The sequence below is a fragment of the Glycine max genome, chromosome 1, assembly GCF_000004515.6.
Source record: "Glycine max cultivar Williams 82 chromosome 1, Glycine_max_v4.0, whole genome shotgun sequence".
Taxonomy (NCBI): domain Eukaryota; kingdom Viridiplantae; phylum Streptophyta; class Magnoliopsida; order Fabales; family Fabaceae; genus Glycine; species Glycine max.
In genome coordinates this window covers 22,504,071-22,526,820 of record NC_016088.4, presented here as the reverse complement: position 1 = coordinate 22,526,820, position 22,750 = coordinate 22,504,071, and the positions used below count along the sequence as shown (strand labels likewise).

The window sequence follows — 22,750 nt, the reverse complement described above, 5'->3', positions numbered from 1 at the left end:
TGATTGGTAGGGAGACATGTTGTCAGCCACAATTTTTGTTATTAGCACTATAATTCTGTTATGGAAATATTTTAGTATCTTTTTGTTAGTGGTTTGCTTATTACTATTAGCTAGGCACTATATATAGGGACAAATATTGTAATAAAGAAGTAGAGAATAAAATCAAGTTTTCTTTTTTGTTATTTTGGCGTAGGAGGTTCTTCTTGGTCCTCGAATTCTAGGAATAATTAGCTTTGTGCACTGAGATTATACCATTTTGGTGCTTTCATTGAGCACTATGGCTGATTCCACTCATTCCAAATCTCACTTGGATTGTATCGAGGAGGCTATTGCAAAGCTTACCTCAAACCAGCTCTCATTAACCGCAAATCAGAACTCCATGACTACTAAGCTTGATGAGCTTCTACAGAAAATGGTGAACCTCGAATCTCACCCGCCATCTCCTATCTCTTCCTCTACTACGCCCCATGTTCCTTCTTCAACCAACCCTCACCGAATGAAATTGGAAGTCCCTTATTTTGATGGTGCAAATCCTTTGGGGTGGATCTTCAAGATTGCTCAATTCTTTGAGTATCATACCACACCAAAACCTGAACGCCTTACAATTGCTTCATTCTACATGGATGAGTCGATGCTGGCATGGTTCTAGTGGATGATGCGTAATGGTCAGTTAGTGTCCTAGTTGGGGTTTCTTCAGGCATTAGAGACACGCTTCACGCCTTCTCAATATAAGGATCCAACAGGTGCCCTGTGCGAATTGACCCAATGAGGGTCTTCTGCATATTACCTCTCTAAGTTTGAGGCACTCATAAACCATATAGTTGGTCTTCCTCCTCCTTTCCTTTTGAGTTGTTTCATCTTCGGGTTGGCTCTAGAAGTCTGTCGAGAAGTCCAGACGTTGCAACCCTTGTCTCTAATTTAGGCCGTCAGTTTGGCTAGATTGCAGGAGGAAAAGTTCCACGACCTCCACCATTCCGCTCGTGGAAGGTCCAATAACTTCACCCCTAACCCCTCTTTATCCCTGTATTCCTCTTCCAACCCTCGTCCACTCCACCCCTTTCACTTTCTTCTCAGACACCCAAAACACCACCCACCTTTTCCCTTAAACGATTATCACTTGAGGAACTGGCGAATCGTCGTGAGAAGGGCTTGTGTTTCAATTGTGATGAAAAGTATCACCGTGGCCATAAATATGCATTCAAGGTTTTCCTTCTTATCGCGAAAGAGGATGATGAGACGCAAACAGACCCATCCTTTTCGGATCCTCAACTCGACACTCCAGATGAGGTGGTCTCTCCTCAAGTCTAGATCAAACTTCACACCCTCTTGGGCCATTTGGCACTAGAAACCCTTCGCTTAGTGGGCCAAATAGCACAATGAGAGGTGGTCATATTAGTTGATGGGGGTTGCACCCAAAACTTTGTCCATGAACACCTCATATGTGCTTTGGGCCTTCCTTCTCGGCCCACAACACCATTATGGGTCATGGTGGGCAATGGCCACAAAATAGAATGTCACCATCTTTGTGAGCAGGTACCAGTGCACGTCCAAGGCTAGGTGTTTGCCATTGACCTTCATGTCCTGCTCCTTGGCGGTGCTGATTTGGTTCTCGGCATGCAATGGTTGAAGTCTTTGGGACTCATTTTGAGAGAGAATTCAACAAATATGTTCACAAAGTCTGTTCTAAGATCAAGTTCATGCATTGCCTGAATCTACTTAGCGTAGATTGCTAGAAATAAACTAAGTTACTTTTAATTCATAAATGTTATTGAACCAAGGTCTGAATAGAATTTCTTGAATATTTTCCAGCATTTATGAACCCTAAAAAATCACGGCACGAGAAATAGGTTCTTACCTCGACGAAGAAAACTAAGAGAAAAAGTGAGGCAATGTAGCAGCGACAGAACAGTGGTGAAGTGAAGTCGTGTGGCATGGCTTAGCTTCACAAAGGTGTGCGAGAGAGAGGGCGTAGTGAGAGCTAGGCTCCTGAAACCTAAACCTTCAAAAAGAGTTAGAGAACCTTTGAGGGTGAAAGAAACATGAATAGAAATAGAAAACCGAGAGTGCTTCAGGGGAGTTCTTACCTTCGTAGAGAATGACTAACATGATGGCGCAGAAGAAGGCTTCAACGGCGACGACGAAGACGATGGATAGAAGGAGAAAGGGCGCAAGAGAGAGGCGAGGATTAGTATGAGAGATAATTGCGTGAGAGATCGAGAGAGCACAATAGAGAAGCAATGAAAAGGGAAAGCTCGCCTTTTTCAAAAATGATTTTCTAAAATTGATGTTGAACACTTGCTTTCAACATCAGGTTTTCGTGAAACCAATGTCGTTTTGTGATTTCAAGAAGGGTTTTGAGAAGATTGTCATTAAAAAGTTGTAATTATTTACAAACATATCACCACATTTATGGCGACAGTGATTTTGGTAAAACCATCTTTAAATTAGTGTCGTCGAAAATTATTTTTGTAATAATGTAAGTTAATCTTACAAGATACTTTCAATTGAATTATTTAACTTAAAACTTTTAACTCTGTCGCAACCTACCTCACGACGGGATGACGAAGGCAAAATAGATAAGCCAAACCATTCGTCTCTAAGGGAGAAAACAAGTAGAGTCGCCACCAAAGTTTATTCAAGGAAAACGTTAGAAAAAGCAAAAAAGGGTCTGTCAATTTTTTAAAATAAGGGTGTGGGAGTTGTTTACGCATAGGGAAGGTATTAGCACCCTACACGCCCGTCACAAGGGACGACAGCCTTTAATCGAGTGTGCGCAACATGACTTCAGAATTATTTACTTTTCCCTTTTTATATTTTTTTGGGTCAAAAATGTAGAAGCAAAGCTTCATGGTGAATCAAAGGTGATTCAACGATGTTTTGATGATAACAATGATGATGACAAAGGAGATGACAAAAAGCTCAAAGATTAATCAAAGAACAACTCAAGTGAATCAAGAACAGTTCAAGAGTTCAAGATAAGAATCAAGAAGAATTCAAGACTCAAGAAGAAAGTTTAGAGTCAAGAATCAAGATTCAAGATTCAAGATTCAAGATATCAAGAATCAAGATCAAGATTCAAGACTCAAGATTCAAGAATTAAGAGAAGGCTTAATCAAGATAAGTATGAAAAGGTTTTCTCAAAAATTGAATAGCACATGATTTTTCTCAAAACATGTTTACCAAAGAGTTTTTACTCTCTGGTAATCGATTACCATAATGTTGTAATCGATTACCAGTAGCAAAATGGATTTGAAAAAGTTTTCAAATTGAATTTACAACATTCCAATTATTTTCAAAAAGTTGTAATCGATTACAATGTTTTGGTAATCGATTACCAGTGCCTTTGAACGTTCAAATTCAAATTCAAATGTGAAGAGTCACATCCTTTCACATAAAAGTTTTGTGTAATCGATTACACTGATTTGGTAATCGATTACCAATGACTGTTTCTGAATAAATCAAAAGATGTAACTCTTCAAAAAGGTTTTGACTTTTTCAAATCGGTTTTAAGTTTTTCTAAAAGTTGTAACTCTTCTAAATGGTCCTCTTGGCCAGACATGAAGAGTCTATAAAAGAAAGGCTTTGATTTGCTTTTCAATACACTTTTCCAATCAATTTCTTACAATCCTTTACAAGCCTTGAATCTCTTTGAACTTCTTCTTCTTCTTTGTACCAAAAGCTTTCTAAAGTTTTCTGGTTTTCTAAACCTTGAAAACTTGTGCTATTCATCTTTTCATCTCTTCTCCCTTTGCCAAAAAGAATTCGCCAAGGACTAACCGCCTGAATTCTTTTTGTGTCTCTCTTCTCCCTTTTCCAAAAGAACGAAGGACTAACCGCCTGAATTCTTTTGTGTCTCCCTTCTCCCTTGTCAAAGAATTCAAAACGACACAGTCTGAGAATTCTTTTGATTCTTCCCATTCCCTTATACAAAAGTTTTCAAAGGACTAACCGCCTGAGAATTCTTTTGTATCCCCATTCACAAAGTATCAAAGGTTTAACAGCCTGAGATCTTTGTCTTAACACATTGGAGGGTACATCCTTTGTGGTACAAGTAGAGGGTACATCTACTTGGGTTTGACTGAGAACAAGAGAGGGTACATCTCTTGTGGATCAGTTCTAGTGGAGGGTACATCCACTAGGTTCAAAGAGAACAAGGGAGGGTACATCCCTTGTGGATCTTTGCTTGTAAAAGGATGTTTACAAGGTTGAAGGAAATCTCAAGGACCGCAGGTCGCTTGGGGACTGGATGTAGGCACGGGTTGTTGCCGAACCAGTATAAAAACTCTTGTGTGTTTGTCTCCTTCTTCCCTACTCTTTTAATTTCCGCTGGGCATTTAATTTCCGCTTTTACTTTCAGTTAAGTTTCTCTTCTACTCCTCATTCTCTTAACAATTTAGTAAAAGCCTTAGAAGAGTAAATTTTTAATTAGTAAAGTTTTAGGAATAATTAATTCAACCCCCCTTCTTAATTATTCTGAGGCCACTTGATCCAACAAACAAGGGTGTTGCCCTTGCTCCTACGTATCCTTAGGTGTGATGAGGAATTCAGACATACGTAGTTCTTTAAGTTTGAATGTTTGTCTGTTAAATTGATTTTATGTTTTTGAAATATTTATTTTAATTGCGAACAAAAAGTCGTTTAAGGTGTTGAACCTTGAAAAGATGTTTCAAATTTTGAAAAGCAGAGAGAATCGTTAAGGCGTTGGACCTTGAAACGATCTTTTAAATTTTGAAAAGTGGAGAGAATCATTAAGGCTTTGGACCTTGAAACTGAAATTCTGATACTGAGGTCAGATGTCGTACCGGATGTCACGACATCACGTTTCAGAACATGCAGATTATATTTGACTGTATGAACAGATTAAGCAAGTAAATAACACAAGAGAATTGTTAACCCAGTTCGGTGCAACGTCACCTACATCTGGGGGCTACCAAGCCAGGGAGGAAATCCACTAAAATAGTGTTAGTTCGAAGATCTAACAGCCACTGTTTACAACCTTCTCACCTAACCACTACCCGTGCAACCTCTACCTAAGAGCCACTCTTAGATATGAGAACCCCTCTCACTCCCTCTCAATCACTCTCCCGTGTTTACAAATAAATCAAATATACACCAGAGATTGCTCTCTGAACAAAAGAGATCAACTCTACACACTCAGGTCCAACACTTGATGTTAGGGTAGCATCAAGGTGGCTCACAAAACACTCAAGTCCCAAAACTCACAAAATAACTCTTCAATCCCGGACTTGGTGGAAAACTCGTGCAGCCTTCATGTTTATATAGCAGTGTGCGTATCTGGGCTGCAACAACTTGCGCTGGATAAGATCTATCATTCTCCTGAAAATCTGCACTTAAAGATCTAAAAGATAAAGTTTGATCTTTTAGTTTTTATCTTTAATCTTTAATCCCTGAACGAACTATTCAAGTTTGTAATTCGAACTTTAATTATCTTTTAATTCGTTCCTAAAGATAGATCGCCAAATCTGTTGCTAACTGCACATTAATCTGTTAAAGATATAACAGATTTATGTGTCCAGTATTTTCGGGCAGGATGTCCTGGACATTGTATCCGACATCGTGGATCCTGCAGCTTCAACTCCAGCTTTCCTTCATTGTCTAAGTGCTTATGTTTTAACAAAATTTTAGCCAATCTTTTAAAGCTCAGTAAAGCTAAGCACTAACAATCTCCCCCTTTGGCAAATTTTGTCTAAAACATACTTAGACACTTCCTGAGCAGGTACGAGCAGTTATGCAAGTGGGATCAGCAACTTTCATTATCAGAGTAATCAAGCACAGCGGTATCTGTAGTGGCGACAGCAAAATTCTGCAAGTTGCAAGTCGTTTCCAGGATGTCAAGACATCTCACGTGACATCAGCTTTCTGCTCCCCCTGTCTTCATGCTCCTACTGCTGTGAAGCAGTTCACTGCGGTATCTTCTATCAGCTACTAGTCTTTTATGTGACATCAGCTTTCTGCTCCCCCTGTCTCTTACTGCAGCATCTTCTATCAGCTACTAGTAGTTATAGTAGCTTACATCAGTCATCATCAGCAGCAGCAGTCTCCCCCTCAAAATCATATACATACAACTCCCCCTCAAAATCATGAATCATGCATACATCGTATCCTACTACTCAAACTCATAAATCATGCATAATACTATTACTCCCCCTTTTTAGACAGAATTTGACAAAAGTAGAATGCATGCAAATATTACAGACCAATAGCAATCAATTGTTCAAAGGGACATGCCCCAATAGTTAGGAAGAGTAAAAAGCAAAAATAAAGGTCTGATGGTCATGGGGTGGCATCAGAATCATCATCATCGGATTCTGTATCCTCTGCTGCATCTTCTTCTTCCTCAGCGGCTTCTTCTTCTTCCTCAGCTGCTTCTTCTTCTTCCTCAGCTGCTTCACCATCATCAATGCCACTGTCTGAGAGTCTTTTGATCAGGCGTTCCAGCTCCATTTTCTTCTCTGTGGTGGCTTTGATGGTTGCTTCCAGCACCTTGCATGTGTCCTTGAGTTCAGCAATCAAAGCATCCTTGGACACAGCACCTGAAGCAGCAGCTTTCCCTGATGTCGAGACAATGTCTGGGACATGTGTCCCCTCAAACAGTTTGTAATGCAGGGACAGAGCCGATTCTCTCTTCATCACAGAGTCAATGTTGTTTAAAATATTGGGATGTTGACTCAACATAATGCCACACAATACAGTTGGGAAGGCAATGGGTAATTTGACAGCAAAAGATTCTGAATGCTTAACAGTTTGATCAAAAATATAGTTTCCAAAATTAAATTTGGACTTGGTTCCAACAGCATACAGAAATTTACCCAAACCTGTGGCAACAGTGGAAGTATGATTGGTGGGTACCCAGTTTGCAGCGCCAATCCTATGCAGGATTGCATACTTCACACTTAGCTTCCCTGCAGAAAGCTTCCCTTTCTTTGGCCAATGCTGGACTTGTTTGGCAGTTATTTCCTTGGCAATTTGATGCTCAGAAACAGCAATATCCACCACTCCCTCAGTTGGTCTGCCCAGGTATTTGTTGATTACAGCAGGGGAGAATCTAACACATTTTCCTCTGACAAACACTTTCTGATGCTCATCACTCTTTCTGTTTGTTATGTCAGAGGGAATGTTGACAATGAATTCCCTGACTAGACTTTCATAGCAATCTCCCAACTTGGTGACAGTTTTCAGCAGTCCAGCAGCCTTGATGAGGTCCATGATCTCCTTGCAATCCAAGGCATCTCTTCCCAGTTCTCTTTCTAAAGCAAGTCTGCGTTGATATACAAATTTCCACCTTTCAACATTGCCAATGGAGTGGAATGAAATGTTGTCCAATGGTGCATCAGGGACATTTCCAGGCACCTTTTTCCCTGATTTCTTCACTCTCTTGATGTCGGGAACATCTAGTTCGACATCATCATCAGAATCAGATGAGGAAATTTCTTTCCTCTTCTTGGAAGGGATTGCAACTTTGCTCCATCTGGATGTGGTAGGAGTGATTGGTGTGCTCTTCTTCTGTGCCATAGTTTTGATTCGTCCAGACCTAGTAATGGGGGTTTTTCCCTTTCTGCTTTGTAATCTTTCTGCAATGCCGGGTGCCAACTTGTTGGCAATGGGTTCCTCATCAGATTCTACTTCTTCTAGATCAATGAGGTCACCTGGAGCAGGTTCTGGTGCCCTTGGTGCAGGGGTCTCCTCTGTGGCTTGATCCTCTTCCTCTGTTGATTCCTCTTTGCTGGATGAAGGTAGGACTTCAGCATTTGGGGTGGAAGATGTTGGAACATCTTTATCAGCATCAGGGACAGAAGCATTTTTCAGAATGCTACTCACAATACTGCGGATCTTCTTATCCATCTCCGTGTCTACTTCCCTAGGACTTGTTGCAAGGCTAGGGTTTTCAGAAATCTTCACTCCCTGTTGTCGTTTGGGGACCAGTTTCTCAGGAACAGGGGCTTGACCAGGAATCATTTGTATGGGTTGGATATGGAATTCAGGTTGTTCCTGGTTTGATGGTGCTTTGGTGGATGATGGAGATGATGGTACAGAGGGTGAACCAGGAGATGAAGTTTCTTTTGGTGAGGTAGCCATGGAGTAGCAGAGCCTTTGGAATGGTTTCGTAAATCTCTGAGAGCTGTTGGGGAATGCTGAAAATGAGATTACCACGAAAATATGAGTTTGAATGAGGAATGTAGAGGGACGTGTGAAGCAACGGTCGAATTTGTTTTGGCCCAGTAAAGAACGCGCTATTAACGTTTGAGCACGTTCAGATAAAAGTAATTGCTATAAATCCTCTAGCAGACAAATGCCCAGCTTGCCCCTCAGTTTTTCAAACTGATTTGCATCCAATGCCTTTGTGAAAATATCTGCTATTTGTTCCTCAGTGTCAACATGCTCCAGTGTGATAACTTTATCATCAACAAGATCTCTAATATAGTTATGTCTAATGTCAATGTGCTTGGTTCTGCTGTGTTGAACAGGATTTTTAGAAATATTAATAGCACTCATGTTGTCACAGTACAATGTTATGACATCTTGTTCGACATTGTACTCCTTCAACATCTGCTTCATCCAAACTAGTTGTGAACAGCTGCTTCCTGCTGCAATATACTCTGCTTCTGCAGTAGATAGGGACACACAGTTCTGCTTCTTGCTGAACCATGAAATAAGATTGTTGCCCAGATAGAAGCATCCACCAGAAGTGCTTTTTCTGTCATCTGCACTTCCAGCCCAATCAGCATTACAATACCCAACCAGCATTGAATCTGAACAATGACAGTACATAATCCCATAGTCACTAGTGCCATTTACATATTTCAGAATTCTTTTTACTTGATTCAAGTGACTTATCTTAGGGTTGGCTTGATATCTTGCACAAACACCTACTGCATAGGTGATGTCAGGTCTGCTAGCTGTTAAATATAGTAAGCTCCCAATCATGCTTCTGTACAGACTTTGATCAACACTGGTGCCAGCTTCATCTTTTGACAGCTTCAAGTGAGTAGGTGCAGGTGTTCTTTTATGGCTGGCTTTTTCCATCCCAAACTTCTTGACAATGTTCTTTGCATACTTGCTTTGTGAGAGGAATATGGAGTCTTCCATCTGCTTCACTTGGAGTCCCAGAAAATAAGTCAGCTCTCCAACAAGACTCATCTCAAATTCAGATTGCATCTGTTGGACAAAATGTCGGAGCATCTCATTCGACATCCCTCCAAACACAATGTCATCAACATATATCTGTGCTATCATCAAGTTTTCAGCATCTTGTTTGACAAAGAGAGTCTTGTCAATTCCTCCCTTCCTATACCCTTGCTGAGTACGGAACTCTGTTAGCCTTTCATACCAAGCTCTTGGAGCTTGCTTCAATCCATAGAGAGCCTTCTTGAGCCTGTATACATGATCTGGATGAGTTGGATCTACAAATCCCTTTGGCTGCTCCACATAGACTTCTTCATTCAAGTATCCATTCAGAAACGCGCTCTTCACATCCATCTGGTACAGCTTGAATTTGAGGATGCAAGCTACACCAAGTAACAATCTGATGGACTCAAGTCTAGCAACAGGAGCGAAAGTTTCATCAAAGTCTACACCTTCAATCTGAGTGTAGCCTTGAGCAACAAGTCTGGCCTTGTTTCTGGTTATAACACCTTCTTCATTGGTTTTGTTCTTGAAGATCCACTTGGTGCCAATCACATTAGTTCCCTCGGGTCTAGGAACTAGCTCCCAAACTTCATTCCTTTTGAATTGCCCCAATTCTTCTTGCATAGCATTGATCCAGAACTCATCAGTCAGTGCCTCTTTCACATTCTTTGGCTCAGTTTTGGAGACAAAGCATGAATTGGAGACAATCTCAATCTCCCTTGATCTTGTAGTGACTCCTCTGTTTGGATCTCCTATAATCAGCTCCTTGGGGTGCATCTTCTGGATTCTAATGGAGGGACTCTTGTCAGGTTGATTGATGTTTGGTTCATCTGTAGCAGAATCAGAGTTTTCTGCATTTTCTGCACTTTTGGCTGTATCTGCTACATCGTCTCCCGATGTTCTGACATCTTCTTCGACATCCTTCTTTCTTGCTGGAGTTAGATCATCAACAACCACATTGATGGATTCCATCACAGTTCTGGTTCTGGAATTGAATACTCTATATGCTCTGCTGTTTGTAGAGTATCCCAAGAATATTCCTGCATCACTCTTGGGATCCATCTTTCTCCTTTGCTCTCTATCTGCCAAAATGTAACATGGACTTCCAAAGATATGGAAGTGCTTGACAGTTGGCTTCCTCCCTTTCCAGATTTCATACAGTGTGGTTGGAGTCCCTCTTCTAAGTGTGACTCTGTTGTGGATATAGCATGCTGTGTTCATGGCTTCAGCCCAGAGATTATAGGGAAGTTCTTTGGCATGAAGCATGACCCTAGCAGCTTCTTGCAAAGTCCTGTTTTTCCTTTCAACTATGCCATTTTGTTGTGGTGTAATGGCTGCAGAGAACTCATGAGTGATGCCTTCAGATGTGCAGAATTCAGTAAACTTGCTGTTTTCAAACTCTCTGCCATGGTCACTCCTGATTCTCTTGATGACACAGTCTTTTTCTCTTTGAAGTCTTAGACTCAACTCCTTGAATACTTCAAAGGTGTCTGATTTCTCTCTGATAAAGTTGACCCAGGTAAATCTGGAGAAATCATCCACAACAACATAGGCATACCTCTTTCCTCCAAGGCTTTCAACTTGCATAGGCCTCATCAAGTCCATGTGAAGTAGTTCCAGCACCCTGGAAGTGGTCTGATGTTGAAGCTTCTGGTGGGACATCTTGACTTGCTTTCCAATCTGACATTCACCACAGATTCTGCCTTCTTCTATTTTCAGATTGGGAATGCCTCTAACAGCACCTTTGTCAATGATTTTCTTCATGCCTCTTAAGTGCAGATGTCCAAATCTTTGATGCCATATTTTGACTTCATCTTCTTTGGAGGATAGACATGTGGAGGAGTAACTAGTTTCTTGAGGTGTCCATAGGTAACAGTTGTCCTTTGATCTGCTGCCCTTTATTAGAACTTCACTCTTCTCATTTGTCACCAAGCATTCTGACTTTGTGAAGTTTACATTGAATCCTTCATCACACAACTGACTGATGCTGATCAAGTTTGCAGTCAGTCCCTTCACCAGCAGTACTTTGTTCAGACTAGGAAGTCCATCATGGACTAGCTTTCCCATTCCAGTGATCTTTCCTTTAGAGCCATCTCCAAATGTCACATAGCTAGTGGAGCAGGGTTCAATGTTCACCAGGAATTCTTTAACTCCTGTCATGTGTCTGGAACAGCCGCTATCTAGGTACCAATCTTCCTTAGCTGATGCTCTAAGTGAAGTATGAACAACAAGACTGACAATCTTGTGTTTTGGAACCCACATCATCTTCCTTCTGCTGCTGCTACTTTGAGTTCCATGATGTGGATGGCCATGTAGATGATAGCAAAAGGGCTTTATGTGACCATACTTGCCACAGTAGTGACACCTCCACTTCTTTCTTTTGCTCTTTTTCTGCTGCGTTCCATGATGTCGAGACCGATGTTGTGACATCGTGGCTCCAGTGCTGTTTTTGGCAGGAACAAATTCTGTCATGGTTATTCTGCCAGCAGATTTATGATTAAACCCGAGTCCTCTCTGGTTTCCAACATTCTTCCCAAGCTGTAGCACCTCATCAAGCATATCTGATCCTTTATTCAGCATCTTTATTGATTTTGTCATGTTTTCCAGTTTAGAGTTCAGAAAACCAACTTCTCCTTTAAGCTCAGAGATTTCCTCTTCATGTGCCTCCTTCTCAGCCTCCAGATTTGCAATGACCTTCTTCAGTTGTGCTTCTTGCTGAAGAATCTTCTCACTTTTGATGCATAGTTCTCTATAGGATATAGCAAGCTCATCAAAAGTGATTTCACTATCTGTATCACTTGAATCTTCAGCAGATTCAAATCTCCCAGTGAGTGCATTCACATCTCTGTCAGAATCACTTTCTTGTTCACTCTCTGTATCATCAGACCGACATACAGAAAGTCCTTTCCTCTGCTTCTTGAGATGAGTGGGACATTCAGCTTTGATGTGTCCATAGCCTTCACACCCACGGCATTGAATTCCTTTGCTGTGACTGGGCTTTTCATCTGACCTTTTCTGGTATTCACTACCTTTCCTGATGTCGAAAGGGATGTTCCGGACATGTGGTTTCTGCCTCCTGTCCATTCTGTTCAGCACTTTGTTGAACTGTTTTCCAAGGAGCACAACTGCGTTAGTCAGCCCTTCATCAGTATCCAGGTCATACTCATCTTCTTCTCCTTCATCATTGGACACGAACGCCAGATTCTTGCTCTTCTTTTCAGTCCTATCCGAGAGTCCTAGCTCAAAGGTTTGAAGGGAACCAATGAGTTCATCTACTCTCATGTTGCAAATGTCTTGGGCCTCCTCTATTGCAGTGACTTTCATGTCAAATCTCTTAGGCAAAGATCTGAGGATCTTTCTCACCAGCTTTTCATCTGTCATCCTTTCTCCCAAGGCAGTGCAAGCATTGGCAATTTCAAGAATGTTCATGTGGAAGTCATGAATACACTCTTCCTCCTTCATCTTCAGATTTTCGAATTTTGTAGCCAATAGTTGCAATCTGGACATCTTCACTTTGGAGGTTCCTTCATGAGTGGTTTTCAGGATCTCCCATGCATCCTTGGCCACTGTGCATGTGTTGATCAGTCTGAAGATATTCTTGTCAACTCCATTGAATAGAGCATTCAAGGCTTTGGAGTTTCCAAGTGCCAATTCGTCTTCTTCTTTTGTCCAGTCTTCTTCTGGCTTCAATTCATTTGTGGGCTTTCCTTCTGTGTCCAGCATCTTGGGATGTTCCCAGCCTTTGATGACAGCTTTCCAGGTTCTGCTATCCAGTGATTTGAGGAAGGCCACCATCCTTGCTTTCCAGTATTCATAGTTGGTTCCATCCAGAATCGGTGGTCTGTTCACTGGTCCTCCTTCTTTCTCCATGTTCATCAGAATTTATCTCCCTAGATCTCACTCAGTGATTTAGAGTGCCCGCTCTGATACCAATTGAAATTCTGATACTGAGGTCAGATGTCGTACCGGATGTCACGACATCACGTTTCAGAACATGCAGATTATATTTGACTGTATGAACAGATTAAGCAAGTAAATAACACAAGAGAATTGTTAACCCAGTTCGGTGCAACGTCACCTACATCTGGGGGCTACCAAGCCAGGGAGGAAATCCACTAAAATAGTGTTAGTTCGAAGATCTAACAGCCACTGTTTACAACCTTCTCACCTAACCACTACCCGTGCAACCTCTACCTAAGAGCCACTCTTAGATATGAGAACCCCTCTCACTCCCTCTCAATCACTCTCCCGTGTTTACAAATAAATCAAATATACACCAGAGATTGCTCTCTGAACAAAAGAGATCAACTCTACACACTCAGGTCCAACACTTGATGTTAGGGTAGCATCAAGGTGGCTCACAAAACACTCAAGTCCCAAAACTCACAAAATAACTCTTCAATCCCGGACTTGGTGGAAAACTCGTGCAGCCTTCATGTTTATATAGCAGTGTGCGTATCTGGGCTGCAACAACTTGCGCTGGATAAGATCTATCATTCTCCTGAAAATCTGCACTTAAAGATCTAAAAGATAAAGTTTGATCTTTTAGTTTTTATCTTTAATCTTTAATCCCTGAACGAACTATTCAAGTTTGTAATTCGAACTTTAATTATCTTTTAATTCGTTCCTAAAGATAGATCGCCAAATCTGTTGCTAACTGCACATTAATCTGTTAAAGATATAACAGATTTATGTGTCCAGTATTTTCGGGCAGGATGTCCTGGACATTGTATCCGACATCGTGGATCCTGCAGCTTCAATTCTTCATTTGACATTTTATCTTGCCTTGTGCATTGTGCAGCCCGATCTAATTCCTTGACATAATGTTAGACAGCATGTGCAGCAACTCCAGCTTTCCTTCATTGTCTAAGTGCTTATGTTTTAACAAAATTTTAGCCAATCTTTTAAAGCTCAGTAAAGCTAAGCACTAACAGAAACGATCTCAAGTGATATTTGATAAAAGGAAGTTAGCTATGAGTTGGTTTTATCTTGGTTTCATTTATTGATTTTCAATCTTTTTAAAGACAATTTTACTACACTAGTGATCGGTTAAGATTGAACTTTACAAAGAAAAAGAGATTGTCGATAATAGATGGAGAAGATGAATATGCACAAAACAACAAAGGGGGACCCCTAAGGGTACATAGATCACATTCAATCCCTAAAAATAAAACTAACCGACTGGTGCGAAGAACACCGAACAAGAAACAACGTGGGGACGATCACAGTCCCGATTCGGTAGTGCCTCAGCTTCGTTTCTTCTTCTTTCCTTCTTCTCTCAATTCTCTCCACTTTTGAACCTTGGAACCTTTAAAACACCCATAGGATGTCTATTTATAGGCAAATGGTTACTTTGGGACAGTTGCAGCTCGCCCAGGCGAGCTGAAACTTAACCCTGAAGCAGTGAGCTCGCCCAGGTGAGCTGGTTTTTTCACCATGAAGCTATTTGGTGGCCCAGGCGAGCCAGAGGCTAGCCTGGGCGAGCTAGGGTCTAGGAAAACCAAGGAAAAGACCCTTTTGCCCCTTTTTTTTGTATTTTTCGCATTCTTAATCAAAACACTGAATGACAATCAGTTTCGCACTGTAACTAGCGTTCAACACCGTAAGTCGACTAGCAAGGACCAAAAGATCAATGAACGATAATTCCTAGACGAAATTAGGGTATGACAAACTCTTATCATTTATAAACTCTGAGTTACCTTATAAACTAGTTTTATCAAACTCCATTTATCTCAATGCTATTTTAACAAATTAATTCATTCCCATGTGAATTGCATATTGGATGGGTCAATGTATCCTTGATTGTTTTTATTTTTATAAGTTGATAATTTTTAACTCAAACACAAGCTTTATGTTACTTTAATATTTAGTTTGACACTCTTCTTTCGCATTTAAAATTCCACTTCTACGTTTTGCCGTGACCTATGCCTATGACCTATGACCAATCAAGCATGAAACACCTTTGTCCATTCATATTTTGAAAAGTTAGCATGCTAGGCAACTTCTTATTGTCAAATTTTCAACACATTAACAAATTCTCATTAATAACAAGTCAAAGTAATGGATTTCCATGCCTTTTTCTAAATATATTAACAATACATAAATGATTATATTGTTCATTCTTGCACTACACTAGAATTAAATCTTTGAAAAGCCAGCTACGAAACTTTCATTATAAGGAAGCAATCAATAATTAATTTAACTACCATTCTTGCACTACATTTCCTAGAATTAAGATCGCTTATTTCCGACCACACGCATGATATGTACACATAATGAAAGAACTAATTAATGAATATACAATGTATAAATTTTAAATTGAATAATAATACAAATAAACAATTTCTCTTGAGAAAATCTCGGATGGTGGCGCCTTATTTTTTTTTCGATTATTATAATTATATTTCCAGCACCGAAAAAGGAACTGCAATTATTATTCAAGTTGGTTGTTGCAACATTGATTGCTGTTCGCCAAAAGACTCGTCCGAAACAACAATAGCGTCCGCATCCCACCAAGTATCCGCGTCAGATTCCGTTACGCTCTCTAACGGCGTGCTGACCTTTCTCATATCCCCGACCGTCACGCCGTAACGCCCGTCATCTCTGACGTAGACCTTCTGGACGCCACCAGATTCCACGCGCAGGGTCTTTCCCACGGTGGGACCCCACTCCGCCACCACCGTGGGCTTCCGCCGCCGCAGCCGCGTGTCCCAGATCTCCAGCGCCAGATTCCCGCACGCGCCTTCCCCCGCCGAGACAACCACCGAGGGAGACGCGGTGGAGCTCGTCGGAACCGCCGCGTTACCAACGTAGTAACCATCGTAATCATCGAAGTCCAAGCCCAGGCCGAAGCCTATGGTGTCCCAGAGCTTCACCACGCTCTTGCTGTTGGCTAGTTCCGAGAGGGAGAAAATATCCCCGATGCTACGACATCGTTTGTGCGTGCCGTTTTGAGTCTGAAACTCGTCGTCTAGGTTATTATTATTATTATTATCGGTTCCTCTGAGTCGGAAATAGTCGTCCAAACGGATGAAACTGGAAGACGCGGAGGGCTCGTCTTCGGGCTCGGAAGAGGAGTAGGTTAGGTCGTCGTCGTTATCGTCGTCGTCGTCGTCGTCAGAGGAGGAGGAGGTGTAAAAATTGTCGTCGTTTAGGGTTAGGGATGGGAGAGAAGGGGCTTTGGCGCGGAAGCGGATGATGAAGATAGTGACTCTGTTGATGATGCTGCCGAAGGTGGCGACAAGGGCGAGAATGACTGCGCCCCATTTGCAGAAATTGTAAGCGAGGGAGGTTGTGATCTGAGAAGGGATTGGGAAGGATGGGTTCTGCAGAGAGTTCAGACCCACTTGGAGATCGTTGATTCTGTCGATGTCGATCAATGGAACTTGCATCTTTGCGTTTTGACGAGAACCCGAAGAGAGAAAGTTCGAGGGGACAAGGGGAGTGATTTATAGGGAAAAAACAGAAGGAAATGAGCTGTGAGCTGCTGAATTTAAATAAAGGGTTTTTCTATTTTTAAATAGTATTAATTATTCGGTTAACCAATTTTAATTAGTTAAATTAATTATCTCTCCCTTTACAAAAAAAATAAAAAATCGGAAGAAAACAATCTTAATTGTGGCGATAAAAGGATTTTTTTTGGTATAATTTTTTTTACAAGGATAAAAGGATATTTAAACACAAAAATAAAATAAGAAAATATTAGTAACACAACTTTTTTAATGATTTAGTACCACATTATTTAACATGGTCTTTCTAACACTTTTTTATATTCTTTTATGTATCTTTTAACATCTTTTAAAATTATAAAATTATGGCGGAAGTTTATTAAATAAGTTGTAAAACTAATATACTTTATAAATTTCCACAAATTTTAAAAAATAATAAATATATTAAAACTAATTTTAAATCTCATAATATTTAATTAATTGCTCTGCGTTTTATTTTTAATTTAATATATTCTATAAAGAAATAAGAGAATTTTAAAAAAATAATACTTATAAAAAATTGTAACGAAGATTATATTTCCAGCTTTGCTACAAAATAAAATAATGTGGTTGGAGAGAATAATTGGGCCATGTAAGAAAAAGGAGAGCAGGCTTTTTGGAGCAAGAAAAGATTGGGATGGCTGAGTCACCAGATGCCCAAAACGCGAAGGTGGGTCCCGCTCGCAGGAACAGGTCTTGTCTGACTTAAAATTTGTGGTGGTTAGGTTCACTTAACACATTTCCAGTGCAGTTTTGACACGCGGCGACAGCTCATTGCTCTGTCTGTGTTTTATTTTATTTTTGAGGTGGTCGGTTTATGAGCTTCGTCGCGTTGTGCAGTGGTTGAGTTGAGTGCTTGTTTGGCTGTCTTATGATTGTTTGTGTCCTTATTGCTTATCTCTTCACTTGACTCGGACCTCTCTTATAAGAGAACTTGGAGTATTTTTAGATTTTATTTTAAGTGCGACAACTTCTTTTAATGTCAAAAGTGTGACACTTCTTTTATACTATTTTTATAGCAGCATATAGAGAAGAAGATGACGAAAAATAAATAAGAAAGAAAGAAATTGAAAATAAATAAAATTGAAAATAAATAAAATTAAAAAGAGAAAACACAAAGAGATATTAGTATGGTGTTTTCTATAAATATTTAATTGAATAGAAAAACGAAAAAAGAAAAAAATAAAGAAAAAGATGTAGAAAACACAAAGAGATATTAGTATGGTGTTTTCGATAAATATTTAATTGAATAGAAAAACGAAAAAAGAAAAAAAAATAAAGAAAAAGATGTCCCTGAATGAAATGAATGATTCATAAATTTTGAGGACAATATTCTGTCAATTTCAACAAGGTGACAACATCGCTAAAAGTGCATTGTGAATTTCATTGGATCAATTGAAATTAAAGTTCTTATCAAGGTAATTTCAAAGGCAGTAGTATAGTAAAATTTTGTTACTCTAATTTATTATTTTGGTTGGATTTAATTTTAAATTTTTAATTGATTCAATTTAATCAGTTAATTTTTTTAAAAAATATAATATAATCATCGTCATTCATTTTATCAAAATTATTAACTATAAAATCTACGTGGGACAGATAATATATCCTTTCTTTAGTAGATATATAAATACAAATTTAGACACATTAGACGAGAATGAACAATAAGAATCAAATTAAATGTTTTTATTAAAGAATCAAATTAAAAAAAAAATCAGATCCAATCAAATAATAGATTATAACAATCTTATCGTTGGTGTTATCCTAAATGACTGTGCAAGATTGTTTCCGTGATAATCCAAATAAAGTGGAAGTAATGAAGCATATGCTTATCTATATAGTTTTATGGGTGGTCCAAAAGCATCCGTATTTCTTTGAGTGGAGCATATCAATCCAGGAAAACTGTTATACGTGGCGGTGAGTCAGTGATTTCAAGTCTTCAACGATTTGCAACAAGTAAAAGACGCTATCTATTAAGGTAAATTCTCATTTACAAGTTAAGGTTTGTATTTTAAGTATAGCGTACTAGTATTTATGGGTTAAGGTGTCACAAATTCTTTATTTGTTGGTAACTAAAGGCGCTTGTATTCTAAGAAAGAATTTAATTAGAATAAATTGTTATGTCTAAGGGTGTGCCCGATTTCAATTTTTAAAAACTGTTTTTAGTTTTTAAAGTTTTGAAACAAACCTTGTTTGAGAGGCAAAAATTAAAAAAAGTTGTTCAATTTTATGAACTACGTTGATAACAACTTGTCACCCTAATACATACAAGCGGAACACATGTCCTCCTGTCTTTGTATGTTTGCATTTCTATTAAGTATTTTGATTATGTTAAATTGATTATGTTAAATTTGAGAGGGAGGGAGATGTAATACAATTTAATATTTTTTTAAAAATCTAATTAAGGTTGTGTTTGGGGTGATGGTGAGTTTTTGATTTTTAATTTTCAAATACAATTTTTAAAACACAACTATTTTGCAAAAATGGAGTTTGATTGGTTTTTAACTCAATTTCAAATCAGTTTTACATTTATCAAAACCAACAAAAAAGATTTTGTAAATTTGATTTTTAATTTTTAAAAGTACATCAAACCACCATCACCATATCACCACCACCATTGCCCTTGCCACCGCCACTACCGTTGCCACCATTCCACCACAACCACCACACTGTTGCCACCATTCCATCACAACCACCACACTGTTGCCACCATTTCACCGCCTCCGTTGTCATTGTCGTTGTCACTATCACTTCCACTAGACCACTATTGTCGTCGCCACCATCACCATTCCACCGCTACTACTGCCACCATTATGCTGCCTCCATTGTTGTTATCGTCATCATTGGTACTATTCTACCTCACCACTGTCATACCCTAATTTCGTCCGGGGATTATTATTTGATAATATACGACCTTTGATTGGCCGCTTCGAGATACTTGGCACCCTTTGTTGCACAATATGTGAGGTCCCGAGACGTGCCGAAAATCAAAAGGAAGCAGGCTTACGCGATCCGTGAAAATTCCGTAATATGACGGAAATCGAAAGGAGGTATTTTTCGCAATCCGTGAGTTTTCGTAACTTCTTCGAAAGCTAAAAAAGAGTAAATAGATAATCCGTGAAGATTCGTAACCTTGCGGAAGGAAAATAAGTATCGTTACGAAATTCGAAAAGTTTCGTAACATTACGGAAAAAGAATTACCAAAAAAAAGGTAAAGGGGGGTGTATTTAGTAAAATGGGGGGTGCAAATAGTAATTTTCTAATCTGGGCCCTTCTAGAGGTTTCTGGGCAATTTCTTGCTTAAGGTTGAAGCAACCTAGCTCGCCTAGGTGGCCACCACACCCCCCATTTTGTTGAAAAATGGGATTCCGGGGCTTTCGGGACACCCGTAATGCTTCCGTAAAATTCCCATAATCTCAAATAAGCATATTTAACTTAATGCGGGTGAGAGGGAAGAGAAAAAAAAGAAGAAAATCAAGTCCTATATGCTTCCGTAACTTTTCCGTAAATTACGAAAGAAGGGGGTGAACTTATCAAAATTGGGGTGGTGCAAATAGCAATTTTGAAATTTTGAATTGGGCCTTCCAGAATTTTTTTTTGAAGCTGGAGAAGCAACCCAGCTCGCCTGAGCGAGCTGAGCTCGCCTGGGTGAGCTGGGCGGCAACCTCCTCCCTCTTTTTCCTATAAATAGGCTGAAGGGGGCTGTTCTAAGGATCCCGGATGCCCCTGGTGAGGTATTTCAGCTATTTTGGGTGAAAAAAATTGTTTCCGTGAAGAAAATCCAAGCCGAGGTGCTTCCGTAACGCTTCCGAGAGGTTTCCGTAAGCAAATCCGTGAAGGTTTTCCTCCGTTATTCACCGTTCTTCATCCGTTCTTCATTCTTCAACGGGTAAGTTTCCAAATCGAGCTTTTCAATTCATTCTATGTACCCGTGGTGGTCCCCATTTGTTTTGTGTATTTTTATTCTCGTTTTCATTCGCTTTCTATACCCTCTTTTGGCGCGCTTCAGTCATTTATTTAAGTTGTTTCTCGCCTAATCTAAAAATAAAATAAATTTCCACCGATCATTTGAATTGTATCATCCGTTAATTTCGGTTAAAATGAATTCCGACCGTTCGGTCGTGCCATAACCACGTTGGAAATAAAAAAAAGGTAAAATAATAATATAATAATCCAAAAAATACCTTTTAGTAAAATGAAGCGAAAAAATCAATTGGACGTTTTCTCTTTGGGATTTTTCATTCTTAATCGAATTGACTAATAACTAAAGTGAAACTAAGGCTAAAATCAACTCGCCTAGTCAAGCTCGTCCACAAAAAAGGGATTTGGAAGTTTATCATTTCAGTTTCTTACCAAGTAAAATGGATCATTTTTAAGGTCCAACGCCTTAAAATGATCACCTTTCAAGTAAAAAGAATCACTTGATTCACGCATTAGAAGAACTACGTAGGTATGATTTCCTCTTCGATGGAGGGTACGTAGGAGCAAAAACCCCGCTTTTGTCGACCTCAAAAAATAAAAAGAAATAAAAGTTAAGATAACACAATTTCACAATTCTAAAAAATAGGCTGTTGTTCTTTGAGACAAACGTGAGAGGTGCTAATACCTTCCTCAAGCGTAAATACAACTCCCGAACTTAGAATTTTCATTTTGACTGGTTTCCTTCGATTTTTCTGACGTTTTCCACAAATAAACATTGGTGGCGACTCCGTGCATCTTTCCTCCTTTGGAAAGCGCACTCGTGAGCCTCGCCCTCGCTCGCCCGCAAAAGGGCACGTTGCAACAGTTGGCAACTCCACTGGGGACTATTTTTGTGAGTTAGGCCTATTTTAAGGAATTGTGGATTTGTGAAACTTCGTGTGTGCATTTGTTGAACTGTGTAAAATGTAAATAACTGTTGTCTATTTCGCATTTTTTACACTGCATTCTAAGCACCCACGGGTTTGAGTAAAAAAAGGGGCCCTATACCCGGGTTCATGGGAATTTAAGGAGTGGAGGTGAATCTATTATCATGCTAGGTCTCCGACTTGCTTGATAATAGTGAAACCTCGTCTAGAGCTTTCTCTCTTTATAATGTGTTGTCGCTGGTATTCCATACCGCCACAATATTATTATCTTGAGTGACGATACCTCTAGAAAACAGCTGTGTGAGTTATGAAACTTTGGGAGTAGTTATTAGAGACCCCTAGATACTATCCTGTAGGTCCCTAAAATAGGGGCACGGAGCAAACACGTTGCGTGCCATTTTAAACATTGCCATGCATGTAGTCCTAAATGTCATATACGCCTTTGCTTGTAATTATTTATGGATATTGTCGTACTCTGTGCATCCCCCTGTTGCGCTTTTGCGCATCTGCATCATGCCGTCACACATGCATTGTATGTGGGTCTCGTCTTTTGTCGTGGGAAGTCGAAAGATCCATATCGTCTTCTTAACTGCACACATGGGGCACTGCGCCCCCAAATGCGCAGTAAGGAGAGATGATTTTCCAGGCCCTCGTGTCCGTAAATGCATTCATATCATGCACCGCATAAACATCTCTTCAGCATCAAACATATCGTTCCTGCATTTGTCCGTTATCACATGCCCATTTTGCATGAGTCATTGCATCATCATGCATATGCGTTCAACATACTTTTTGTTTGCTCATACATGATCCTTGTATTTTCCTCTACAAAACAAAAACAAAAAAAGGGAAGCATGAAAATTCACGCTGCATTCTTAGTTGCATATATTCGGTACCATGAGCCAACCATGTTGGGATCATAAACCCATTTCACTTAAAAACAAAATGATTGAACATGGTACCTAATGCATGTTTAACTAAGAAAGGATGTTTCTTCGGGCATCTCAATCTCATAATTACATTTTCCATACATTGCATGCATATTCCCGAGTCTTTCATCCCTATGAATTGTTGATGAAGTATTGGCGATCAAAATTGCCATTTCCTGGGTTATGGGGTTGAACCAAGCTCGTGCTTTTACGAAAAGGTACATCGAGTCAAGTTGAAGTATGGAAGTAACCATCTTGAAAAAAATTGGGGCAAAAGATCGTGTTACATCGCTGCTTCGTCTACTGCCAAACATATTTAGGGCTGCTGATGTCCCTGTTACTT

General features: G+C 39.7%; 1 protein-coding gene across 1 annotated transcript; it reads right to left on the bottom strand.

Annotated features, from left to right (window-relative positions):
* Positions 1-15,584: 15,584 nt before the first annotated feature.
* On the bottom strand, positions 15,585-16,538 carry LOC102663973 (uncharacterized). Its single transcript, XM_006574002.3, has one exon. The coding sequence runs from the start codon at positions 16,536-16,538 to the stop codon at positions 15,585-15,587; it is 954 nt and encodes a 317-aa protein (XP_006574065.1).
* Between the last annotated feature and the right edge of the window lie 6,212 nt (positions 16,539-22,750).

What these genes read in the sequence shown, in the direction of transcription:
- LOC102663973 (XM_006574002.3), bottom strand. Translation starts at nt 16,538, where the DNA reads ATGCAAGTTCCATTGATCGACATCGACAGAATCAACGATCTCCAAGTG.